The following is a 27,328-nucleotide window of genomic DNA, read 5'->3' as shown; positions in this document are numbered from 1 at the left end:
AGCAGTTGCCGAAATTTTCTTAGAGACTTGTAGTACTTGTGTCTGTTTCTTTGTAAAACACATAATCAAACATATAAACGTTCTGGTACTTTCAATTCATTTTACTGACAGGACACTGCTGATGCAGATGCAGCTTGCACCTTATTGGTGGTGTGTGCCTCCCCCCCGGCCACCCCGGTGGGAAATATTTAACTGTTTTGCTTTGTTTTCCTACCACCTCTATCATGTAAGAAGCAAATCCATGTTTTTCGCTTGTTTGTTTTATTTATACCACAGGAGGGATGTACATTTCAAAATACAGTTATAAAAGGGAGTTACTAACACTTAATGCTCAAGAGTATTTGTTTGCAGGTAAATAAATTTGACATACTGCATGACTAGTAATTACTTTCGTGTAGCAGTTAGTTTCATGGTGACAGCCACAACATTTGTCTGAGTTAGCAGATTTAAAGACACTGTGGAGCTACCTTTGATTTTTTTTTTAATAGTAGGGTTTGTGTTGTGTGTGGTGTTTATAGAACTGTTTTTGGTGTGCAGCAGCGGTAAATCAAATTTAAGAATTGATCCAGTGTCCACAGGTCACTTTCAGCTCCAGTATTCACTTACGGTCTTATAAAAATGTTCTGTAAGTGATTACATTAGCAATTAAATAGTTTCACAACTGTCTTGATTTCTTTGGGGACTGAACGAAACTTCAGTTACAAATACTTTAAAATGGAATTTGATTAAATAAATTTATCTCAGGTTGGTAGCAAAGTTCCAGGCAGCACAGTTCTTAAATTATATGAGCATAAACTGTAAAAAGACTTGTCCTTGTTTGGGAACATAAAGAAGATTTTGTCTGGGCTGCAGAGGGGCTTATGAAGAAGTCATTTTTCTGCCATCACTCGGTTTTGAAATAGATAGCTTAGTTTGTCCTATCAAACTGTTGTTGTGTTTGCAGCATGGACAGTTGGATGTCGTAACTGTGGCCCCTCACCTGAACAGCATTAACCTCCTGTCTATTGATCAGAGGCAGGAGAGCACAAATATTTCAAATTAGTTTTGTAAACCTAGATTAGGCTAATAGATTGGGGAAAAAAAAAGGGGGGGGATATGGCTGTAGAGATTTTTGTTTTCGAGTTGCCATTTTCCCCATAACTTAGTATCTGAGAATCCTTTGTGAACCTCGTGATCTGCTGCACTTGCTGCCATGAAATTCCAGTATAGATGTGGTGTCATTGGACACACAGAGCACACAGTAGCAAATACTGGTGGCCACACCTAAGTCATGGCCCACAATGCCTTTTTGTAAGGGAAACTAAGATGGTGGCACAACCTGGTCCTTCTAAGCTTCCTTGAAAGCTGTCTGCCCAGATTTGGTAACTGGGTCATGGTGCGAAGCTGCTGCAGGCTCAGAGGGCCTTGAGCACATTGGAATCGCTGCTGCTCCTGTGAAACAGCCAGGGCAAGATTTGCGTAAGGCAGGAGATGTACTTCACTGGTCAAAGCCTGGTGGGAACATCTATCTGTACGCTCCACTTGAAATGCTGGCTGGAGCCCAACTTTGTTGTGTCTGTGCTGTTTTGGTGCAGTTGGCTGTCAGCTGGGAGCTTGCACTGGGAAGAGAGGGAAGGTTGCTCATGGCATCCCATGTAACGGGCCTGAACGCACCGCCCTGGCCCAGTACAGCTCCCCTGTACCTGGTCTGCTCTCATGACAGTGTCATGTGGCCACAGTAGGCAAACTTGGGCAGCTGGATCCTGTTTTGCCTGGTGCTGCTGCTGTGCGTTATGAGAACGTGTAAGGATGTGCAGCACGTTTGGGCTCAGAGTGTCCTGGGAGAATCAGGACTGTGCCACACCAGGGCAGTGGGCATTGGTAACTGGTGGTGTGACAGGGCAAAGTGTTAGCCCAGGGGAATGCTTTTTTGTAATCTGCTTTCTGATCTGGGCTAACGAGTGCAGCCCAGACACAGTCTGACGTGCCAGGACTGAGGCTGGTGGGTCAGTCTCCCTTTAGTCCCTTGCTTACTCTCCCTCATGAAGATGAGGTGATTACCATAGGTGCTCCTGCATCCCATAAGCTTAAGCTTCAGCTTAATGCATGACTTTCTTTTCTTCCTGATCTGCTCTAGGGTGTGAGTGGAAACAAATATAAAACTTTGCATTGAAAAGAGGACAGGAAGTACAGATTAATATTTCTACTTTCTTAGAGAAAAAAGAAGGTGAGGATAATGTATAGAAGAGAACGAGAGAAGGAGCTCTAGCACGACTCTCCCAAATACGGAAAAGGTGGTTCTGCTCCACCTTCTGTTGGATGCTTGGTTTGACTGACTCCTTAAAGCAGGTTTCATTGCTGCAGTGCCTATGAAAGTGAGTTATCTCATTATTTATGAAGAACTTAATAACCTTTAAGGCTTGTACAAAACCGGTGTCACCATGATACAATGCTGATGTCATGCCATTCATGATTTACAGCACTTCAGCTGTGTGAGGACTATTGCAGTGTTAAAAAAAGTACTACAGAAATGCATGTTGAAAAACAAGCAAAGAGAAGACTAAGAGAAAGACCAAGTTGTTTAGCTTTTGACAGTATTCAGTCCTGTGCAGACACAGACTGGAGCAGCCAGGTCATACTTACCTCAGATGCCCTCTCTTCACTGGGAACCATTCCTAGATGGCCATAAATGAGGACTGTAATCATTCCTTTTCTTTTTTTTTTTCTTTTCCCCTCTAAGGATTTTATGGAAAAGGAACTTTTTCTGGTTTACACATCTTCAGTAGTACATTGACCTATAGTTAACTTGCTCTTCTATTCCGAGTGATCACTCTTGCTTGCTGCCACTGTCTTCAATAACGTCTCTTACTAAAATAGATGTATTAGGCACAGCTTGAATGTGTGTTTTAAAATACAGTAGATAGAGCAGGTTTGCTGCTGCTGGAGCTGTGCCTATGGACATCTTGTTAGACAGTTAGAAGGGATCCCCAGCTCTTCACATTGCAAATTAAAAATAGCTTAAGTTTCTCCATGTGAAGTAAGTGCTCTGACATGGCTGACTGAAGGACTGAGGTGGGACAAATGATGCAGGTTGGTGTCAGGAAGTGTTTAATGTTTTTCCACTTTGTTGTGCCATGGCTTCTTTACAAAACTCTCCACCCCCTTCACCACCCCTCTCCCCTGAAATGAGGTGGGCAGGTAAAAACACATCCCTGAGAGCATGGCTTCAATAGCAAGTGGGAAATGTTTCTTGGGTAGGAATGGTAGGGAAAAGGCAGTCCAAGCTGCTTGGACACCACAGAGAGTAGAAAAAACCAGTCCCTCGGAACTTTGTATTTCTTTGTTGATCTGCTTTTTTTGGCTCTGTTGTCATTCACATTTGGATTATTAAATGACAGTTTAGCTGATGACAAGCAGGAAGCTGCCAAGTTGTAATCCTGACGAGTGTTAATGCAGGAAAACCTGGAGTAAGTTAGCTGCAGATTGGAGAGTTCTGGTCCTTCATGCTTTTTTATGTTTTTAATAACAGTATTGCCCTTTCTACAGCCTAGTTTGTCTTATAGCTTCCATTTTTATGTATGGTGGTTGGTAAGGATATTGATTGCTCAGTGCCTCTAAGTGGTTGAATTCAGGATGCAGAGGTAGGATTGCACAGTCCCTGCACCCTGTATGACACAGAGTTAAAGCGTTAACTTTCACACCTGGGTGTTGCATTTCCATACTCAAGCTGTGATAATCTTGGGGGTTTTGTTCAACACTTTGCAAATTGCTCAATCCTCTAAGTGAGGTCTAGTCTCCTCTTGCCATCAGCAAGCAAGTGTAGCTTGCATGGCTGTTGAGCATTGTGCATGGCCATTTTGGAAGGAAAAAGCCTGCTGTGTTTGTCAGGTTCTGTCAAAATTGCTCTGGAGCTCAATGAGTTTGTTCCAAGGTATCTCTGGCAGCTGTGGATTACTGGTCTCTATTCTGCAGCATACAGTGTTCTCATATTTATTTATGAAATTAGGAATTACTACATGTCACTTGTTCCAGTGTAATTTTTTGTGTATCTTCACTCCCTCAGGCAAACATCTGTTTCGTGGAGTTGATAATTCTAACTAGTGAGATCGGCAGATTTGTAATTTGGAAAAAAAATCCAAACTCACCTTGTTTCTGGGGAGAACTTCAACATAAACTTTTAACTGGAAAAGCTGAGGAACAGTAACAAACAGTGTAGGTTTGTAGGCAGAGTGTCAGGGGAGTGACCTCCTTTCTCCATCCATTTCTGCTGGCAGTGGTGGAACTTCTTCAAATTCAAGCTCTGTGCTTTGAACGCTGCCTGTTTCAGATCACTCGGATGTAGTACAAAGCCCTCTGCCCCTGCTGGGGTTTCAGTTCTAGGTTGGATTCATTTTGACCACCTGTTTTCTTCCATCCAGTGTTGTGTCTTAGTGAGTTATGGGGAATTAGTTGCTTTTTAATCTAGTTTCTGATGGATGGCTATCACCTGCAATGCTCTGGGATAACTGATGCACATGTGCCAAATGCATGCAGAGATGGTATATATTTGTCAGGTGGGAATGGCATGTCTCTGTGGTAGGTGAAAGACTCCAGTAAAAGCTGGGTATTTGGTGGCAGTTTACAAATGCTGCTGGGTTTTGTTTTATTAAACTTGATGGTTAATGCTGGGAATTTGTCACCAGTTAGGTTTTTTGATCAGTCAGATGATACCAAATTGGATGGCAGCATGGACACTTCAGCATGTATAGAAGAAGTAAAGAAAACCAGGGAATATTTGTACCACAAGGAGAAAAATAATCAGATTCAATTTAGAAAAATAATAAAAGTTAATGCACTTGGGAAGTGATTACATTCAGTGTGGGAGAGAAATGCACAGAATGTTTCTGTGGTAGTCAGCCAATAGCAAGGCGCATTTTCAATAAGAAATGGCAATCTTGAGCTATTTAGAGAGGGATTTTGTCTCATAAAGCAGAGGGGTAAAAGTCCCAAGTTGTGCTTGGGTATATTTCATGGTGAGAAAGGCAGCAGCAAACTGCAGCCCAGTTAAGGAAGAGCAGTAAAATTGATCAGGGTGCTATAAGGGCTGATTGGGGATAACAGTAAGGTACGTGAGCTTATCTGTGGTTGTTTGTATACCTCTAGGAGAGGTAGAAGTTAAAAATATCAAAGTTAGAGAAGGTACTTTTTGGGGAGTCAAGGAGATCTGAGTGGGATTAAGGGGATGATGCTGAAGGTAGGAAAATCTGAAGCAGGATAGGAATATTTACTGTCAGAGGTTTATCTCTAAGACTCACTGTGTGTTGGTTAATAGACTATTGTCAGGCGGTAAAGAAACCTTCCAGGAGATGTTCTGGAAATCTTCCTTACCAGAAAACATTGAAAACTGTTTTTTGTGATATTTCAGAATTTTTATTTTTGCAAAGAACAAGGTGGTGTTGCAGAGATGGAGGTCTACTAGGTAAGGTCTTGAATCCACCTGTAATTCAGACAGCACCTGGTAGTGTTGTGAGTCTGCCCATGATCAGCCTACTCAGTGAAGAAGCAGGACTTTAGCAAACTTGTATTTTGGCACCTCTACCCGCCAAGATAAATTCTTGTGGAGAGCTAAGCCCTTGCTTAAGATTTGTAATAATAATAGAACAGAAAAATCCCAAACCAGCAATGCAGCAATGAAAACTACTCCCTGTTGTACACATTGTTGTAAATCTGCGACGTGCTTTGAAATGATGGTGTACTCTTCTTTTGATCCTTAGAAATAACTGGAAAGGAGGAAAACGGTGGAGAAACCCTCGTCCCTCTTGTGGAGCCTTCTGCTGGAGTTCAAGAATTTCAGCTGAGTGATCTTTTGCCATAAACTGGTTTTCAAGAGACATTCCTGCCATTATGAATGAAGTAGCGATAGTGAAGGAAGGCTGGCTTCACAAACGAGGTGAGTGACTCTTCCCTTCTGGACAGTGAAATGACTCCAATCCCTCTCTAATCTGGTTTAGCAGCATGTCCTCAAATAATCCATTATTTTCCTGTTCATCCTAGTGGGAAACAGCACATAGGGAGTGTGCCTGACTTTTTCAAGCTTTAGAAAATGCACGTTTAAGGGGTTTTCTTGTGTGTGTGTTCATGTGTTCACCAAAAATTGGTGTCAACTGCTTTGAAAATGATGATAAAGGTAGCAAGTGAAGGAGATAGTACTTAGAGTGCTAGAGGTTAAATTGTAGTAAATTTTGGTTTGTCTGTAGCTTTCCTTTTTATGCTAGAAGGGACAATTAAGATGAATATTTTTGATCAGTGAAAAATATGCCTGTATTTTGTGAGCAATTCTGTGCTCTTGCAGAGACTTGCTAGAAAGTGTGCTCTTATGTGTGTGTCTGAACTGCTCTGGGTGGTACCAGTGTCCTGGACAGGAAGAATAGCCTTGAGTTTCTGCACTCTGTGCATTTTGGTTGGACCATGAACGACATTTGATTTTTATAAAAAGTCTTTATTCTTGACAGAGTGGCAAAACTGAAAAGACAGTCACATGTGTGGTTAGGCTTTTTGCCTTCTTTTCTTCCCGAAACAGTGGTTTTGTTTTTTTTGGGAAGGTGTTCATTTTCAAGTACCACAGCATTGATCCTACAGGGTATTACCTGTTTCTTTGTACTCTACTATTGTTTCTTGGAGAGAACAGTGTCAGGTGCTTTCCATGATAGTGTAATTTTTTTGGACCAAAACCAGAATCTGTGTGCTCCAGCAGCAGGGAAACTTAGATGGTTCTGCAGACTCAGGATTTTTCTAGAGGGTTTGCAACAACTTGCCTGAAGGTGCAAAGGTATAACATAATTATTTATAGAAGAAATTTGAAATGCATTATCATAAACTTGTTAAAGGCTGGTGGTTCTTTGGCAGCAATAAGAAATATCTAGGAGTTTAGAAAATATGTTGATGATGTGTATTTAAGAGGGTGGAAGTGTATATTTCTAACAATTGGATATGCAGTGTAGTTTAGCAGGTTGATGCTTGTTGTACAAACATTTTGTTCCGGTTTTTTCAGGGGGGTGTGTGAGATTTTTTTCTGGTTTATTTCAGTTGGAAACACCTTTGCACTCATTAGCTTAAGTAGCTCATTCAGTAATTCTGGTGTACCCAGGCTGCTTTGTCCTGACAAAGTATTTGAGAACTGTTCTGTGTTTGGATTAAATAGAAGAAAGAAACACAGAATTATACTTCCCATTCCCATTTATGAATCTAGAAACTCTTCAAGTCAGAGATTTTTTTTTAGTTTTAAACAATGTTTTCAGGCTGAGGGTTTTTAATCATCTGTTGTTGCAATTCTTCCTACACTTACCTGTAATTTAAAAAAAATCTGTTATTTTGAGGAGCACTGCACAAAAATCTGAGGAAGAAACATTCATTTTAAACAGTATGGAAAAGGCATTGTCAGGATTATTCAGAGGCACATGTGTCTGAAACTTTTAAACAATCATGTTGTATTTCAGGTTTGGATGTGTTTAGTTTTGGGAACTGATTTTTTGTTGTTTCTAGGATTACAATAAAGCTACTTTCGAGTAAGGAGACCTCTGGAGGAGGTCTTGGTAAAAGATGCCCAGATCTCCTGATTTTTTTTTTGTTGTTTTAAAATTGCCTTAGAGAAACAGATTATTATCTCTGATGGATTGCTGATAATATTATGATGAGATTACATGCTGAGCACATTCCAATTTTCAAAATGTTACTCTGCATGTTCCGCATATTTGATGCTGCAAATTTGTGCCCAAACTCCTAAACTGTTAAACATAACTTGGCATTTTTTGGATTCCAGGTTTCCTAATCTTTTTAACCTGTTTCCCAATGTCCTTTTGCCCTCTTGGTATGTGCAGCAAACCTATTTCATTCCACTCCATTGGCTTTGCAACAGTTAATTTGGTGTTGTCCTTGTGAGGAGGTTTTTAGAAAGCAATGCTCTATTTTCTCTTCAGCCTGCTGGTGTCAGCCCTGGGAATCTCTTGGTTTTTGTAGCTGTTCAGGGATAGGTTGACAAATTCAGTTCATTTGGCTTTGTCTTTGCTGGGGAGTAACTTATCCACTCTGTGTATGCATGTGTTTTGTTAAACATCTTTTTTTTTTTAAATAATCTACATTTATTAGCAGACACTATCAGTTTGCTGGCTCTGCTAGATTAAGTGCTTCAACCACAGGATGTTTCCAAAACTGATGTCTGATACGGTGAGCTTCTGAAGTCAAGGCATAAACAATAATTAGTGCAGGGAGGGACTGCTAAAGGGGGGGATTTCAGATACAAGAAACATATATGTGTGTATGTGTGTATATATATATATATATATAAATGTGTGTATATATATATATATATCTATGTGCGTGTGTGTATATAGATATATAGTATTTTAAAACATTTATAAAATCAAAAGTTGCACTGCATGTGCACTTTAAAGATCCTAAGGTTTTCCACGTGCAAATATATTAGGTAGTGACTGGCTAAAATCCAGATTGGGCAATGATGTTCTCTCAACCTAACGTTCCCCATTGCTTTGGTTGGATTTGGTGTCTCTTACAGTTCCTGTCCTGAGCAGTTGAACAGCATGGCTGCGTGCAGTTAGACAGTTGCCACGTCTCACCCCAGCAGTGGCTTAATTTTGGTGGTTTTAATGATTTGTGTATGTATAAATCAGGCTGCAAAGTGCTCTGGAGCCCTTCTGGATGGCAGGTGTAAGTAAGCATAAAGCCATCATTAGCAGGAGCAGGTGTTTCGGCCTGGCAGGGAACTAACAGGGCTTTCTAGAACTGTGTAGTTGTTTTCTTCTGTCAGCATGCTTTACGTTTATGTTTTTGTTTCCAAGATTAAAAATACAAATGGAGAAATGAAATTAAACATTGCTGCCTGACCGAGAGCTCTTGGCAGTTCTCTAAGTCAGTCTCTGAAGGAAGCTCCACTTCCAGTAGTGCAGATGTTTGCTTGAGCAGGGGCCAGTTGTGTCCATGACATGTGTAACCTCAACCAGGCAGAAATAAAAGAATTCATGAATGAACTTTGCCCTCCCCATCCCTTTCCCCATTGGCAGGGCTTGGTGCTGTTACTCAAATCCCAGCAAGGACAGACTCCTGTGACCACTCTTTGTATACCTGCATGGCTGGACTGTTCCAGCACACAGGTGGGAGGTGTGAAGGAGCTCAGGCTTGGGTTTGTGCATCCAGCCTGTGTGTGTACATGCAGGGTGTGCAGTCCCTGCTTGTGTGATGCTGAAGGTTTTGTTTAGTGGGAGAGGATGGGGGAAATGGTTCGGTGCAGAGGTGCTATAATTGTGATTGAATATGAGGAGAGGAGAAAATTATCTGCCCAAATTGCTGCTTGTTGAGCTCTGAGATTATAGGTTTTCTGAATGTACGTCTTGAGGATCCTTAATTTTGGTTGTGTGTGGGGAACTTTTTGGAGAACAGAGGTGTGCCCAAGTGTATTTTACTTGCTTTACTGATCCATTTTAAAGATCTCATTGAATTTCTTGTATCTTTCTACTCTGGTCCCTGTTTATAAAGGTCCTTCTATTGTTTTCAGTCTTCATCCTGTTTTTTTTTTTTTTTTTAAGTCTTTCTGCATGGCTAACAAAGAGGGGATTGTGTGTTTTGATACTCTGTCATCTCTGTCCTCCCTAGTATGTCCGGTTTTCTTATTAGGGCATAAACTTGTATGAAAAAAAGGAGTCTTTTGGAGGCAGGGAAGGAGGAGGAGGGAAAAACACACGCTGACATTTGAAAAAGGAAATTGAAAAATCTCAATTTCTCAGTCTGAGAAATCAGAAGCAATTATAAGGAGCTGGAGAGACCTGTGTATTCATCCATTAATATTTAGCAGGAAATGCAGAGCTGTTTTGTTTTTAAATAGCATATTAACACCACATAGTAATTTTAACCATGAAAACCATAATGTGTCCTCCAAATGTCATTTTTTATGGACTTCAGGCAGGTAAAACTATTTGACTGATGGAGTTTGTAGCTTACAAGGTGATCAAATCTAATAGAGGCCTTAAAATGAGAAATAATACATAAGATACCTACTCCACTTCTGGATATAATACCTTTTTTTCTTTTGGTTAAAGATTTTTCTGTAATGAATGAAGTGATACAGACACCCTAATAAATAACAAGGGGCCCATTGTGATTTTTCTTGCTATAGCTTCATTGCATAAAGTGGATCCAAGATCCATATGTAAAATACAAACCAGGACTAAAATGCTGATTGTTGCTCTTTTAACTTTCCCTAGCAGAATAGCACAGATGGTGAACTTTACCTTTGTTATTTGGAGCACAGGTTCATACTTTCAGTATTCTGTTAGTGTGAATCAAAAGAGGATTTTACAAGATATGACCAGATATATTTTTAAGCCAGGGAGTCTCTGGTGTTGCTGTTTTTCTTCAACTCTTCTTTCTTCTCTCTTTTCTGTTCTCACCATGTTCCCTACCTCTTTTTCTGTGTGTGTGTGTGTGTTTTATTTTGGGGTGTTTTTTTGTCCTTACCTTGGCTTCTGTCTGTCCCTGGGATGTAGTGATGCACTGTCTTGGTGACCTGTGTAGTCAGAACCTTTGAGGTTCAGATTAGTTCAAGGATCGTCTGCTTTTCATGGTATTTCAAAGAATGGCTGTGGCACTTGATGCAAAGGATCCTCAGAGCCATCTGAACTCTGAAGATGCCAGCTATAGAGGGCACAGCTGCTTCAGAGGAAAAGCTGGGGGGAATGGAAAGGTAAGAAACAAGATAGGGACTGAACAAAAAACGGAGTGGGGCTGAATGAAGAATGGAGTGGGGAGGTTGTGACAGAGGGAAAGAAGCTGATGCTGTTTCTAGAACTGAAGGGTTGGGTTTATAGGGAAATCTGTTGCTCTTCTTGTTGGAAACAAAAGATAAGCTGTGTCAGTTTGTGGTTTTCCTTGTGTGTCTCTTTTTCAACACAAGGGGCAATAGTTTTGCAATTCTAGCTCTTGGTTGCTTTCATTTTGCTTGTCCTGTTCTGGGAAAAGGGGACTGGGGAGGAACCAGGAAATTGTCAACTAATAAATCTGACCTTGGTGGTAGGCAAGATGCTAGAGACATTAAGAAAGGATGAGATCACAAAACATCTGGAGAAATATGAGCTGATAATGGCTAGTCAGTTAGACTTTTGGAGGGTAATCTCATCTGATGGAATTATTTGTGGAGAGATCATAGGAAACAGGCTGGGTCCAGTGTACTGTAAAAAGTTTGCTCTGGATGACAGGGGAAGTCAGAAACTGAGAATCAGCTGGTGCAGTGTAACTGTACTGTACTTCACTTCATCTTTGAAAGAGCTGGTGTAGCCTAGAAATGGCTCATCTTCCTTTCACAGAGCAGACTACTTGTTTTGGAGTGTTTCTGTTACTTTACAGCAACCTTTCAGAAAACTGTCTTCCAGAACATTTTTGCATGAAACCCATTCTTTATTCTACAGCTTCACATTTTTGAAGGGTGACATCCAAATGTTTCTTTCTTCAGTAAAAATTACTTCCAAAAAGTCTTTATTCTAACATTTTCACAAAACACTTTCAGTTCTTTAGGGAAGTGATGCTGGGTTAGATGTGTTTTTCATTGATTGTAAACTGACTGGAGCTTACTTGGAAGTGAGACTGAGCACTCTCTCTTTGAATGGCAAAGAGGAAGAGCTGGGATGTTGATGCCCAGGTTATTTATGTCAGTCCTGGAAGTTTACTTTCATATTCTGTTTTATTGCACATCAGAAGCGAAACAAACTAGGTCTCAATTTTATCTCCAAAAGTGGGGTAGCGTCATAGATTAATGTTACTTGTTATTAAAAGGGATTTGAGAATGAGGGATCTAGGACATTACAAGCCCTGTAAAAGCAAGCCTGGGAATGCTTGATACAGTGGATCATGCAGAAAGTGCCTGTATTGGCTTTGATTTTCTTTTTCATGGTTCCTTCCTTTTCAAAAAGGGAAAAGTAGGCCTCTGAAAAAGAAAAAAAGCTCTCCATGTTTTCTGTTCTTTTTTTCTCTCAGTAGGCATATTGGGAAGTCATCAGGTTTGGATGTAGGAAGAAAGAAGTTCTGAGTGAGTATGCTATTTTGAGGTAAAGAGAGAGCAAGAGAATAAAGCTTGCTCATTCCTGCAGAGGTGGTTTTAGGCAAGGTGTTGTGCCATGCATTTAAAATTTGGCGCCTTGTCCTCACTTGGAAATGTCTTCCCCTGCAGCCCCTGTGTGGATGCCAGAAGGTTCCTTCCCTTCCAAATGGTGCTGCTGCCACTGTGTAAGCGCTGTCAGCTGCACTCCTTGTCTTTGCCTGTGCCTTGCCCTGCCCAAACTTGCTCCTGGTTATCCCTTGTAGCCTGAGATTCTGCCATCTGAAAAAGCTGGCGAGGACTTTGATGCTCTTACAGCAGTACATGGTGACATGTGGTGTCTCTCCTTTCATACACTTTCTGTGTCACTGATAATTCTCTTAAAAATTGGAGTGGTGGTTGGTGTCAGATTCATTTGGGAAACAAACCTTGATATCTGTTGGGGAAAAAAAAAAGGATTTGCTTAATAGCTCAACGTTTAATTTTAATGTATTTCAAAAGAGAGAGCATTGTGAAAACCAAATACTTGTCAGTTGTTTGGGGTTTTCCCCATTTTACATATTGGAGTGGCTGATTTACAAAGAAAAAAATTAGTTAAGCCTTATTTAAAAGTCATCTCTCATGGGGGAAGACAGAGGAGGGATTATTATTTTCAGATGCATTATGTTGTAGGTACAATGTGCCTCTTAAAGGGGGAACAAAAACCAGGAAACTATGTGAGGAAAGAGGAAGAAAAAGAATGGAGAAAGAAAAGCACCATATTAGGTGTGAAGTAGTGTGTTTTTGTGAGAAATATTTACTGCAGCTGAAAGGGGGAAATAATGAAGACTGAGTGCAGTTGGTAAGCATGCTACAGACCTCTGGGGTTATTCTTCCACCTCTTCAAGTTGAGCCAAAAATGTGAAAAAGATAGCTGGTCAAATAACATTGTGAAATTTGTCAGTTTATTCAAAAGTGCATGGTCATATTTGAGGACAGCTGAGGTAAACAATCATCGCAGACTGTGGGCAAGTCAGTTACTGTTTCCCCTGAGCCTCTTGGGTAAGCTGGGAGAGCGTGTTTTGAAGTGCTGTCCAAAACCCAGGCCTTTGGTGAACTGCATGCAGAAATACACTTTGGAGTCAGTGGTTCTGTGCATGGTGCAGTGGTATTTCATGCTCTTAATGAGACTGAGTGCAGCATCTGAGTAATTTATGGGGCTGTCAAATCAGTCTCCTCTGCCTGGGCTTTACTAATAGTCTCCTAATGAGAACCACAGGATAAGCATGCCAGAAAAGTGGGCTTTGTGTTGGTGGTGAACCACAGCCTTCACAGGAGATACCTGTTTTGGGAGGGAGCTCCAGCCTTGGAATGGTTGGGGTTGGAAGAGACCTTTGAAGATGATCTAGTCTAGCCCCTGTGTCATAGGCAGGCACACCTTGCACTAACTAGACCATGTTGTTTAAAACCCTATCCAGGCTGGCCTTGGACAGTTCTAGGGGAGTGACATTCACAGCTTCAGTGGGCTGCCTGTGGCAGTGCCTCACCACCTTCAGAGTGAAGAATTTCTTTATTAAATATTATGTAGTCTAAATCTACTCTCCTATATTTTAGAACCATGACCTGTCACAATAAAAAACCTCTCATTTTTTCTTAAAAGTCCTCAGTATTTATAAAAAGTGAGCAGTAAGGTCTCTCCAGAGCATCCTCTTTTCAGGCTGAACAGCCCCAAACTCTCTCAGCCTGTGTCCATAGGAGAGGTCTCCAGACAAACATTATTTGCTAATGGAGACTCAAGAGGTTGACACTGGTGTGCCCTGAAGTGAGCTTCAGGTGCTGATGGAGGTCAGGCTGCTTACAGCAATTGTTACTAATTCTGAAATTTTAAGTGCAGCCCTTATGTTTATGTTGGCTTTATAAATCAGTTCCCACCTGTAGAAGTCACAAGATTTTGAAAGTTTTGCCTGTTTTTCTTCCTGAAGCAGAGAAGCTTGCTAGTCCTCATGACATTGAGAAAAATTGGAGAAGATAACTGAAGTGCCTGCTTCATGGTTTAGACTAAGTAGAACAAAAAGGGTTGTTTAATTACTTGTCAGAAAAAAGCTCCAAAAAATAGAGGATTTGAAGTAATTTGTAGTGTGTGTTTTTGTTTTTCTGGCCTCCTAGCCTTACCCTGCTATTTCTGCAATTGTGTCAGAGGGTCTGGGGATCACAGAGCACATCCTGATTACGCTTCAGAAAGCAGGCAATATGAAAAAATAAATTTCTGATTACCTGAAAGATGCTTGACAGGTCTAATTGTTAATAGAAGCATAGAAGTAAAATTGTATTTGAACTGCTTTTTTATGTATCAAATTCCTAAAATCTTAAGATTCAAGAGAAAAAATACTTAGTTAAAATTTTGCTGTATCTTCCTGTACAAGCCTTTGTATGTGCCATATTACAAATGACAACATATTGCTGTTTTGTACAGAGTGATGTAGTTAAACTGGTGTGGAAAATATTTGCACTGTGTAGGGTTTATGCCCAGAATTACAAGACTGCACACAATTCTGTGTATTTTTGGTTTTATGCCTACATTGGAGCTTCTCAGTTGGAGTATTAGTAAATAGTTACACCCTTGAACAACCTGTTAAGCAGCTCAAAATCCATTGCCAGGCCTCTGCAGAGTGGGAATACAGCTTTTTTTATTTGCTGGTTGCTTTTCAGGGGCTTCCAGGCATGAATTGTCTGGACTGGTGTTTTTACATGTCATATGTATCCTTGAGTCTGTCTGTGGTCAATAAACCATAAATAGCAATCATTTAACTAACTGAAAATGTTTTCTTTGTAATGTTTTGTTATTTTTAACTTTTGATCATGCAGTCTCCTTGCATTTGGGAACATCAAGGAATAATTCAAGACTCAAATGTATAGTTGCATAGATTTAGCTGTCCTAAATGTTTATTATTCTACTGGAAATTTATGCATAGAGCAGTCTGGAATCCAGTTGTGATTATCTGTGGTGGCAATGCTGGTTGTAGGATTTGGAAGTTGTTTTCTAGGTGGACTTTGGTTTCAGGGCAGAGGATATGAGTCCTATGCCAGTATAAATTCACTGATGAAGTAATTTTATGGGAAGTGGTCTTTGTGCTGCTGGGGCAATGTATTAAGAAGACCACATTTCAAATCATCATGGGTTTTTTTCTATAATTAAAAAAAAAATCCAGCCTTTTTGTGGTTGTTACTGAAAAAATGGTTTATCTGCTTTAGTCATAGGATGAATTGGAATGGACCTTAGAGGTCATATAATTCAACCCCCCTGCCATGGACAGGGACATCTTCACTGGATCAGGTTGCTCAAAGCCTCATCCAGACTGGTCTGGAACACTTCTAGGGATGGGATATTCACAGCTTCTCCGGGCAACTCTCTTTAATCTCTCTTAAAGACTGAAATTGATGACTTTAATACTGTCTTTGATGTTATTTTTCAGACAGTGAAAGAGCAGTATACTATTTGACCTTTTCAATTTGAAGTTTTCTTTGCATCAGAGATAGCTGTAAATCTGGTCTTCTTTTCTGATGTAGGTATATTTTTACCCTAGCAGGAACATTTGAAAGGTATATAACTGATGTATCTCCTGATGTGGAAGTCAAAGTTGCCTTATCACTTGCATGATAAGAGAAGCATTTATTCTAAATAAGAATTAGGTGAAAATTGCATTTTCATTTGTGGAAAACCATTGCAAACTTGCTGGCAACAACCTCCAGCTGACTTGCAGTATCTCTATAATGCCTCTTGAACACTTGTGACAGCTTGTTTCTGTTGTTTCTGTGAAAGTTTAGCCTGTAAAGTCAAGATATCTTGATCTGAGAGATGGGAAGATGGTTAAATTACATCATCATGGAAGAATAGCAGCATACTTAGCTTTAAAGCCATTCACGACTACATTGGCACCCCTTTGTTATACAGTGTAGCTGAAAACGAACTGCAGCAATAATGAACCAATCCATCTAAATCACAGCAGCTGAACAACTGACTGTTCTATCTCAAAATGCAAATGCTTTGTGCAGAATGGATTTAATTGTAAATGTTTGCTTAGTAGGGAATATGAGCCTTTTAGTTTGTGACAATAATTGTGAATACAAAGACCCACAGAATTTTAGGGTTTACATAGCTTGTCCCTGTTCTCATAACAATATTTCAAAGTCACTTTTTAAAATGTACCATTTGGCTTTTTTCTAGCCAGTGAATAGAACTCTAAATGCCCAATCTCCAAGTGGTGTTTTGGAAACTGAAGGATAAATTTAGCTCTATGTACTTTGATCAGGCAGAATTTTCTGTTATATTTCTTTCAAATCTATGTTAGAGCTTTTATGTAGCTTCAGATAATAAGAGGGAAAAATGCTGACTTTCAGAGCTTGAATTTGTTTTGCTGTGCAGAAATGCCAAGTGTAACTTAGAGTATTGAACATTTTCTTTGAGATTCCAGTAAGGTGCCTCTCAAACAATTAAAAGGTTACTGTGAGGAATTTCTTTTGTAGTCCAACTAACAAGCAAAACCCCTCTGTATTAAAATCTTCATTCTTTGTTAAATTCCTGAAGCCTGACCGCTTGAGTGCAGCTCAAGAGGGTGAATCTCTCTCACTGATTTGAATGAATTAAAATAAAAGCAGCATTGTCATTTTGGGAAAGGAAAAAGCTTACCGAGCTTCATCAAAAAAGCAAGAAAGCAGGAATACCTGCCTCCAGGCTGTTCTTAGGTATCTGTGTAAGGAAAAACAGATATAACTTGGAAAACAGACGCACAAAATGTGCCTGTTTATGCTTCTGTTGGCATTTTGTGTGTTCTTTAATAGCCTTCACATGTGGATTAGTCCTTCTGAAAAAAAAGGCAACCAAGCCCCCTGAAGAATAGGCCTTTGTGACACTGGAGAAGTTTACTGTGCCAAAGTTATGGTAAGAATTTGTAAATTTTGGCTGCTGAAGTACTTCCTTCCCCTGCTATGTTTTTATGTTGGAAACTTGTAAGTGTGGAATAGAGGGTGTTTTTTGGTTTGGGTTAGGTTTTTTTTTTAATGACAATGCAAACATTCATTTCACAAACTAAACCGCCCGTTCACATGACACTGCTGCTGTATATAAACACCCTGTTGATCTTGTTCTGCAGAAGTGTTTGTTGGGCTTCCTGAGTCATACGGAAATGCTCCACTGCTCCTCTTGGTGCTGTGCTGTGCACTTGGGCTGTATCTGCTCAGATTTAGTTTCCAAATTAATGTCCCTGAAAGGCATGTTGTTACCTGGAACAGGGCCTTCAAAGTTGGAATGTTTTCCTGTGCCCCATTTTTTTCTGTGTCTTTAAAATTTTTCATTCTGCTATCTCAGGAACAGGTTTTGACTTAGTTATATTTAGAAGATGTTGGGTGCTTCATAGTTGCAAACCTCTCTTCCTCTTATATGTGATATTGTTTCTTCACACAGATCTTAGTTTGTGGCAGGCAATAATAACTCAGGCTGTAAGAGCTATGCAGAGCACAGAGGCCCAAGAGGATGCTGCTGGCTGCACTGCCAGGTGAGCCTTCCTGGCAGCCTGGGATCCAGTGTGCAACACGGTTGACTTCACAGGGGTTCTCTGGAGCAACCAAGGGCAGAATTAGAGTCCAGGGCTAGACTGTCATGGTGACAAAATATTTAGAAAACATTTTCTTGCTTGAAACAAAAGCTTGGATTGTGCAACACAAAGTACTGTCCCAGTGTAATAAATGATGCTGTGTATTTTTAAAGGGTTCTGTGTGTTCCCTGACTGTCAGCTCTTGCCAGATTCAGCATGTTCAGGTAAAATGAGGCATTTTTTTCTCCAGACTGTTGCTTTTACAAGCTGGGTTAATTGTCACCCTTTATTCACTGGGGTTGCAAAGCTGTGGCAGCCAAATGTGACCTCACATTTTGAACACAGTGGGACATCTCTGTTAAAGACAGATGCAATGGAGCAGTGTCTTCCCTTCAGCCATGGTGGCACAGCTGCATTAAGACCCGTTGCTTAAAACTTACACCTTTTAATTGGCCTAGACTGATCTGATTTCTTGCCTGCTCTGTGACTAGACTTGGTGATTGCTTTTATTGGGTTAGAATGTGCTGTTCTTGCTGCAGTAGGAACTTTCTGTTCTATAGGTGTTTCATCCTTCCATAATAACTCAGGTAACTTTCTTTTCGTTAATGCCTGAGGTTTTGTGATGCCCCAGTCTTACCAATATCTACACTCTTGACTTGAATAGAAGCCACAGGTCTAAAGTTTTTGTAGAAGATTCTTCATTGGGAATAATATAAAATGATTTTAAGATGAGTAAACCTATGAGAACAGAATGAAGACTGCTAGCCAGCCATGTACAGTTCAGTTCAGCACAGTGCACCATTTGCATATTTTTCCCAGTCTAGTCTGTGTTTCCTGGGTAATATCAGTTGTAATTTCAGAGTGAGCATGATTTTACATGTATCCCGCCTTCTCTGCCTAGAGCAGCAGGTGGCCAGATTTCTTTCTGAAAAACAGTGAGTTGTCTCAGCTCTAAGCAGATCAGCTGCAGAGACTTTTTTAATCTTCTAAGTTCCTATAGTTGTTGGACTGTACTGTTATTCTTGAAAGTGGAAAATGGAAGCAAAACATGGAGGGGGGGGAATATACTTTTCTAAGGTTTGCATCATCTTGCATCTTTGTATGCTTGGCATGTAACCGTGTCCCATTCAGAGTGCTGCTCTGAACAGAGCAGAGCTCGTTCTTTAGGCTGCTGCTTTGTCCCTACCACTAGTTCCTCTGTTGCATTGAGCTACAAAACCAGCTGCTTTTGCTTTTCATACCTATTTGTACCATCCCTAATTTCCTATTAAGATGTTAACTTCTGCCTCCCCTTAGCCTAGCATGTGTCTATACTGTGACTACAACGTAGAGGCAAGCAAGCAGTTTTCGTGCTTTCTCTTGTGCTAGCCTTTCACACTTGGGAAATGGTCCCTGTAAACAGCTGCAGTGCTGCTTTATTATCCTCTTCAAAAGCTCTGGCTCCTTGTGTTGCTTATAAAAGGCCCAATGAACTTGTAATGTGTGCGTACTGAGACTGCTGTTCCCAGCAATGCCCAGTATCGGTCTCCCTTTTTGTGTGTGTCTGTGTCTGGCTTTCCATTGTCCCTGTCCTGTGACAGTCAGCTCCCAGAACAGGGACTGTCTCATTGTTCCATGTGTACAGCAGGTGGCTCAGATCCAGATGTGTGTCTGAAGTTGGTGTGTACTGCAGTAACACAAATCATTATATTACAGAAAAGCTGCATCTAAAATAGGGGGAAAAATTCAGGTACACTGTAATAAGTTTTATGTACTTCTAAGGGTTGGGGTTTGGGTTTGTTTTTTTTAATTAATCCTCTGACATGTTACTGGTAGGATTATGCTAAAAATGGGTATATATGAAGTTCTCTTCACATTTTAAGAAACCTTTCCTATGGCTAGAGGAAAGCTTTCTTCTTGGGAGCTGCTCCAGGCTGCTAGGAATGGGCTACTTCATAACAGCTCTTGTTGGTTTCTTGGAGTGGTTTGTTTATTCCTGTGAATAGAGTGGGTGTGCTTATGGCAAAACCTCATGTTTCCGGAGACTTTCGTCTTTTCAGGCATTATTTTAGAAATGGAATGATACACAACAGGATATGTGGTTGTAGATGCATGTTCACGCTTCAGGGCCCATGCATACCTTTGTGACCATGTACAATACATGTGCTTTTTCTCTCATCATTCATGTGGTGAAATAAACCATGGAGGAACAGTGGATTCATTTCTCCTTTTTATGCCCAGAACACACAGAGAATGTATCGATGCTCGTCTTTCTGTTGACTCTTAAAACGCTCAGACCAGTTACTGGAGGTAAGGAGGTAAAAATGAGGGCACATGCCCATGCAGGCTTGAGATTTTATTCCTCAAGTTTGATTTGAAAATTGCCATTTGATAAAATTGCGTTTGTTCTATTTCTTTTGTTTGTATGGTTTTTAGTTCTGAATTACCTACATGCACTATTAGTGTTAAGAATTCTCTTGGGGCATTCTGAGTGGCCCCACTTTGGGAAGGGTCATCAGACCAGATCACCTCAAATGGCTCTTTTTAATATAAAGTATTCTGTGATTCTTGACTGGTTTAATACTGGGATACTGGGGATCTCATGAAAAGCCCACCTTGATTTTGAAAGAGAATAACAACCTCATATATAGAGGTGTTTGGCTTTATTTTTCATATTCCTTGTGATGGCCATCAAAGAGAAAATAAATAGCAGCTTCTCAGTTGTCAACAGGCCTTTTAATTTTTCATTGTTGGCTGGTCTGTTCATATACAGAAGTTGGGATTTTTCAAGAGAAAGGTTCAAAACCTGGAATAATAAACCAACTGTGCTTATTTACTACTTTTTGTAAGTGCTCTGGGTCTGAATTCAAAAGTTACTTTTTGCTTTAGTTGCTAGAATGTCTAGTTTACTAAGATTGCTATGTAGCTGTGAAACTGCTGGAAGTTTTGCTTTCATTTGTTTATTTGGCTCTTGTTGCTGTGAGGCTTGCTGTCAGAAAGTAGAAATGTTTCTAACCTCATGCCAGCCTTTCTCCTTCACTTTTTTATAGTTCTGGTGTAAAAGAAAGGGAAGAAATTTGGGTGTAGCAGGATGTGTGGTAGAACTAACTCTGTTCTTTCTGAGCACCTTCAAGCAGGGCTTCTATTTTGTCGCTGACAGGAGTTAAATTAGGTGCCTGGTGGTGCTGCCTTCAGAAGAAACTGGTTGGCTTCAGCTCCTTCAGACTCTGTGGCAGAGGAGGTGTGCTTTAGATGCATGTTGTGTTGCTGGTGGCTGGAGTTTACAACTACAGCTTGTTGTGAAAGTTGAGGCCTGGGCCACGAGGTCCAGCTTATCAGCAGCAATTGATAGAATAGTCCATGGATACCAGAGGTGACCTGGGAGTTCATCATGGCTGATCCGGTGTCCTCAGCTACCAGCAACTCACAAATTTCTTCCTTTGACCAAATCAGTGTAGTGACTGTGTCATTCTTCAAGGCCTGTTCCTGATGGTTCAGTAGCAGTCCTGTCATTTTTTGGCCATTGAGCTGAGCAGTCACCTTTTGGAGTCATATTCAATAAACCCTGTGATCCATAGTGTGATGGATCTCTGCTGTTTGTTCCAGGATAATAGTCACCTCAAACAGTTGACATTAAGTGCTGCTTTATGAATGCCCTTAAGTTGTAGGTTATCTCATAACAGGTTCCCTGGATGGTTGCAACTAGAGTCCCAGAGGACAGAGTAAATTTTGGACCTGATGTGCTGTTTCACTTAGAAAAGAGAGCCTTTGAGGGCAGGGTTGAAGCCTGGCTCAGCCAGGAATGGGAAACCTTGAGTAGTGTGCGGCCTCTGGAATTTGTTTTATCTGAGACAGTATTGTGTGAAGTCTGGAGCCAAGGTCTCCATATGAAACTACGTTAGGCCTGTGTTTGGATCTGTGTATGAAATGAGATAACTGTAGTACCAAAGGGACTTTTTTTTATTTCTTATTCTTGTATAACCTAAACTATCTAGAGCAGGGAGATTCTTGAAGGATGCATGTCTAATACCAGCTTCCTGTTAAACTTTCACTAATTATTTTAAAATTATACTTAGAATCTGCGGTGGATGTTTTTAATTTTCTGCTTTGAAAACTTGATACGTCTTCCTTCCTTTTCCCACAATACCAGGATAGTGGTGGTTATTTTGGAAATTGTTTTCCTTGTTCAGGTTTGGATTTTTGCATGCAAACAGCCCTTATGTCCCATGCCCTCTTCCATTTTTCTTGGGCTGGAAATGCTGTTGCTAAAAGGCATATCCCTTACCCATTCCTTGTGGCCCAGAGGAGCTTGGTGGATCACTCAAATTGAAGGCAGAGCATCCAGGAGCTGAAGAGGTGTCTGGAGCAGGAGGGTACCATCAAGGAACTGAGAATTGAACCCAGTCTTCCCCTGCTCTGCCACAAACTTCCTCCTTATACAATCACCTCGGACAGGGTTATTTTTCTCTCTGTGTGCCCCAGTTCCCTATCTGTAAAGTGGTGATAACAGCACTTCCTTGCTTCACGGGGATGTTGTGAGGACAAATGCAGCTCAAGCTGTGGGGCTCTTGGATACTGTGGTAACTGGGAGCACAGATGGAAGAAAGGAAATGTTCCACATGAAAGCTTTCTGTTCTTTGAGCCCAGTGGTAGATTATGGCACTGATGTGAGTGTGGCTCCTACTGAAGTCATGGCTTGACTGGTGCCATGTCTTCCCTTCAAAGGTTTCCTTCCTTCTGTGTGCCAACAGGGAAAGCCCTTGACGTCCTCCTGGATGTGACTGTTTGGGTCCTTGGCTGCAGGCTCTGTGAGCCCAAGAGCCTGGGTGACTCTTGCTGTCTGTTTTCCAGCCTGGCCTGTTCACAGTTACTGAATGGAGTGTGTGCTTCTGGCACCAGTCACCCAGGGCATTTCACAGACTAACTCACACCCTGGAAGGAGTTAAAAATATGTATGAATGGATTTTCAGTTGTGAAATCCAGACTGCTGTAGCAGTTACTCTGAGCAAGCCCTGGACTGCAATGTGACCAGAAGAAAGCAATTGTCCCTGACACAACTGGTTAAATTTCATAGAAACCACATCCTTTGTGTTGCCACTGACAACATAACATTCCTTAATGTTTGATTTCAAGCAAAGCTTTATTACCCAGCTGTACATGCAAGCATACTTTCTTCTAAAGAATTTCTGTCCGGAGTCACCACAGAGTGAAACTTTCCATTTTAATGTGGACTTTTAGTCTTGTTTATATATAGTACAACCAGGTAAGAGACAGGAAACCTATCTCCTTAAATATGTACGTTGTGACATGTCAGAAGGGAAGGAGGCAGTGAGTTGAGTATTTGTTCAATAGAATCTTGCTCACGAAAATAAGTTCTATTTTGGAAGCTTTTTGGGCCATGAAGTAGAAGTATATTTCATTTATTGCTTACTCCTTAGAACATGGTGCTCATGTCATCTTTCTTCTTCACCTGCCTTGATAAATTCTATATTTAGTCATCTCTGCCCATCCACTTGAACAGGACAAAAATAACTTCAGTGTAATCCATCCTCTCCTTTCCTCTCCACCCCTTCCCTCCCCTTTCCTGCTGCTAGGTTTAGGGCATTCAGTTGTTTGGGAAGTGGTGTTTGTTTTGCTTTGTTTCCTTACAAGTAGGGTTGGAGGGCAGGAGAAAACATTTATACTCTGGCATAAAGTTGTTGTGAAGAGTATGCAAACTGTCAGAAACACTTCCTCCTCTCTTACAACATTTGCTGAGGGGTCAGAGTGTGTGCAGAGTGTGTGGAGGGAGGTGGAGCAGAGAGGTTGGGAAATGACTTGCATGTGGCATACATCTGTCTGACAAAAAGCCAACCGTGCCAGGGGATAAATGGACAAACAAATAGTGTTTCAGTGCTAAACTCAGAGGTTCAGAACTTAAAGTTTGCACAGGAGCAACTCTTCAGATAAATTTCCAATTGGACCTTGACTTGTGTTGTGCAAGCACATAGTAGCTAGCACAGAGGAGTCTGTCCTCTAAAACCCTGCCTGGGAGAGGATCTGGGCACAGGCGTGCTTTGCATGGCTTCTCCTGTGCTCTGCAATGGGCATATATATATATATATGAAAATATGTATATATTTGTGTGTGTGTGTGCATATATACATAGCCTAACACTGATCAACACTGGCCAAAATCCCCAGAAGTATTTAAGCTTTAACCCCTTGCCTTTAGCATGAATTGAGGTGAAGTAGCATTTCTGTTAATCTGTCTGTGAACATTGGCTATTTTTGGATTGGGTAAAGAATGTCCACTGAATTTACTAAAATGCTTGCTGTCTATGTTATCTGAAATATTGTGGTCTTCCACTATTAAGCTGATAGGGATTTAAGGGAAAGGGTATTGTTTTGGTGAAACTGCTTTGAAATACAGCCTGCCAAGTTCTTGTATCTCGAGCTGAGTGTTGGGTTTGTTGTTGTTCCTGACAGACACGTTGTCTGGAGATGCAGGGGGACTGATTGTTCCAACAAAAAATGTTGCTTTTTGTAACTCAAGCATTTTTTTGTTAAAGGTGTTAAAAGAGGGTGATATGGAGCAGAAAGATTGAGGGAAAACCCTTTAATTGATGCCTAATAAAATTCAAGTTGTTTTTCATTAAATTTTTCATTTCAGTATCAGATTTTCAAAAGAAAGTGAGAAATTTTCCTCTTTTTTTTTTTTGCTTATTTTTGCATTCATAGAATTGCTGCAGGTCAGAAGGAAGAAAGAGTTGGTTTTGGAAATTGGTCACAATTTTAAAGATTCAAATTCTTTGTTCTTCCTCCTCTTTTGCCTGTGTGTCAATAAAAGCCTGAGCCATGTGGCAGTGTCAGAGTGGCAGTGCAGCCCCATTTTGAGTTGCACCCTGAGTGATGCGGGTGTGAAGGACAACTGATTGGAAGGACACTGATCATGTAGGGTCTTCTTTGGTGTGAGCTGTGTTGGGCAGTGCAGTGGAACCCCTCACCAGACCTGGCTTGCACTCAGGAGCCAGGATCCTGGTTTGAACCTCCACGCCGTGAGTTTCTAACAGGGCTCACTACCAGTGCCCACCTCACTTTTGTGCCCTGGTGTCCGATTGCCTTGGCCCCCTTGCTCAGCCCTGCTTTTGAAGCAAAGGGCACTTGAGTTTCTAGGAATGTTAATTCCTTACTTTGCAAGGACAAATACATGCTCAGAGTGTTTGGAAAGGAGCAGGCCCTGAATTTAGAGCTTACACTCCCAGGCACGGGGTAATCCTGTTAGGAGTCTGGGCTGCTGCGATGGTCCCGGGCAGGCTGTGCTGCCTCGCAGGCATCTGCTTCTCTCCTGACTGAGTCAAGTCAATATCCTCAAAACTGTAATTTACACTGTAATGATGGATTACACTTGTCATGGTTTACAGAATTTCGTGTTGTGTGTTTAATAAAAGAAAACGCTTTCTAATGCTTATTATTTCTGAAGTCCAACACGTCTGAACTAAAGCTCCGTGTATGCAAGGCAAACTATGCCTTAATTTTACAATTGTCTGATGGGACTTTGCGATTTATTTGTTGTTACTTCCTTAATGATGTTGCAGTCAGAGGCACTGTTTTGCTAAATGTTGTGTAAAAAGTAAATTGTAGCACAGCAGATGTTGGTATTTGGATGGATGTCGGTGCAATGGGGGGACAGCAACAGTCATCTCTGTCAGCTGTCTTCAGGCTCGGCAGGCCTGCTGCGTGGTTACTTTGGTGTGTAAAAACAGCTCGTTTTGCAACTGGGAAGTTTGGCATTACATTTGGCACTGAGCCATGTAGCTGGGTTAACACAAGTGTTTATCCAGTGATTTTCTCAAAATTGGTAACTTGGAGAGAATGTTATTAAACTTCAGTACAAAGAAAGGGGGAATATGGATGGATCTCTTTCTAAAAAAGTCATTGATTTTTATAATCCTAAATTCCATTTAAAAAAAAAATCCTTTTATTTCCCTTACCCCTGTCGTCTTTTCTTTTTCATCATCATCATCCTTTTCCCAGCTTACTGTTTACAGTTTCCTTTTTAAGGATTAAGACATGGAAGCATACCTAATGAAGTGCCATAACCACCTTTTTCTCCATCCTGTGTGCTGTCATGAATTAGGTGCAAAGAATAGAGGACTGCAAATGAAGCTGTTTAATTGCCACCATCCAAACTTTGGTAGAAGTTCCAACTGCAGCATGAAATGAGAACCTGCTTGTATGCATGTCTGCAGAGCACTTGATTTCTGTAATATAAATTACTGTAAATTTTATCTTTGGGCTAAGTACAACAATCCTTGCAGGCCATCAAGAATTTTTCATAGAACTCCTGTTAGTATTGGATGTATTTCTTTATGGAAGTAGCAATTTAGGCTGCATTTTCAGTGAGGACAGGCAGGAGCATGTAGGTGGTAGTTTTGCAGATCAGCAGCTTCAATCAGATTCTACACCTGAAGTTTGGAACCTGTTGATTTAATGTTCATTGAGAAACTTTATCATAAAGGACTAATTTTTCAAAACCATTTAAATCTTGTATTGCATCTGTGATTAAATAACTAGATTGCTTGGAAAGGCTTCCATTTCTTTTGAAATTGGGAATATGATTACACTAGGAAATCTGGATTCTCTGATGAGGGGAAGAAAAGTGTATAGAAAAACATTTTCTCAAACCAGTGATAGTGACCCAGTAGTGGACTTGTGCTTAGTTCGTCTTGTAGTTGAGCTGCAATTTTACCACCAAATAAAATACCAGTACAGTAATTTTCATTTGGGTCCTTTGTTCTCTCTTTTTTCCTTTTTTTCTCTTTTTTAAAGAAGAGGGTGTTACCTGTATTGTCCAATTTCTATAGCCAAATGTGTCTTCATTTAGAAAACTGTAATTTGCAATAAGTCTGCCCACAACCAAGGTTCGTTTAGTATGCTGTGGATAAGTGAAAATTTTAAGTGTTCCGTGACTGCTTTTTGGAAACATTTTTGTCTCTTAATTTGATACTCAGGCTGTAATCCTGAAGTTAAAAAAGTTTCCTCACAGAGGAGGGGAAATAAATGAGCAACAGCAGTAAATAGGAGAATAATCTAAGCCCTACATCTTCCTCAGACCCAGAGGGTGGTACAGTCTTTGTGGCCAGTGTGACACAGGAAGATTGTCCTGTGTGTTGGCTGTGCCTGTGAGGGAGCAGGGTCAGTGCAGGGGCCCTGTGTTCCCAGTTAGCTCTGTGGAGCATCCCTACGTGTCTGTGTGTATCTGAAGGATACAGCTTTGAGATTCCAACTTGCTGGCTTTGGCTGCATGTCAGCAAGGAGGTGCTGAGTGGGGAGCATACTCTCCCCACAGGCTGGGCACAACCTGTGCTTCAGCTGCCTGTGTTGGTGCTGGGACAGGAGCAGGAGAGGACTGGTGATGGCCACAAGCACGACTGTCATGGCCTGGGATGGGGGTTAGGCTGCAGCCTCGCCCTGCCCTGCCTGTGCTCTCAGCCCAGTCAGTGCCTTCCCTTCTGCCCATCAGAGACCCAGCTTGTCCCTTTGTCAGCTCCCGTGCAACTGTTTCAGCCAGAATTGTAACCACATCTTAACTCATCTCTAGCACAGTTCTCTGCCTCCAAAAGGTGCCTCTATCCCCCCCACCCCCCCCCCCCCCCCCCTCCCCACCATCCATCCATCCATCCATCCATCCATCCATCCATCCATCCATCATCTATCCATCATCCATCCATCCATCCATC

The 27,328-nt window shown here is 41.0% G+C and overlaps 1 protein-coding gene across 1 annotated transcript in view; it reads left to right on the top strand.

Moving 5' to 3' along the window:
- The first annotated feature begins 5,732 nt into the window (after positions 1-5,732).
- Positions 5,733-27,328, top strand: part of AKT1 (AKT serine/threonine kinase 1) — a 72,370-nt gene continuing 50,774 nt past the window's right edge. The window contains exon 1 of the mRNA XM_005417921.2: positions 5,733-5,908. Coding sequence (XP_005417978.1) covers positions 5,863-5,908 — 46 coding nt within the window. The 5' untranslated portion in view covers positions 5,733-5,862. The remainder of the gene's footprint in view (positions 5,909-27,328) is intronic.

This window comes from Geospiza fortis, unplaced genomic scaffold, assembly GCF_000277835.1.
Source record: "Geospiza fortis unplaced genomic scaffold, GeoFor_1.0 scaffold23, whole genome shotgun sequence".
NCBI classification, from domain to species: domain Eukaryota; kingdom Metazoa; phylum Chordata; class Aves; order Passeriformes; family Thraupidae; genus Geospiza; species Geospiza fortis.
This window is presented reverse-complemented; position numbering and strand designations above follow the sequence as displayed.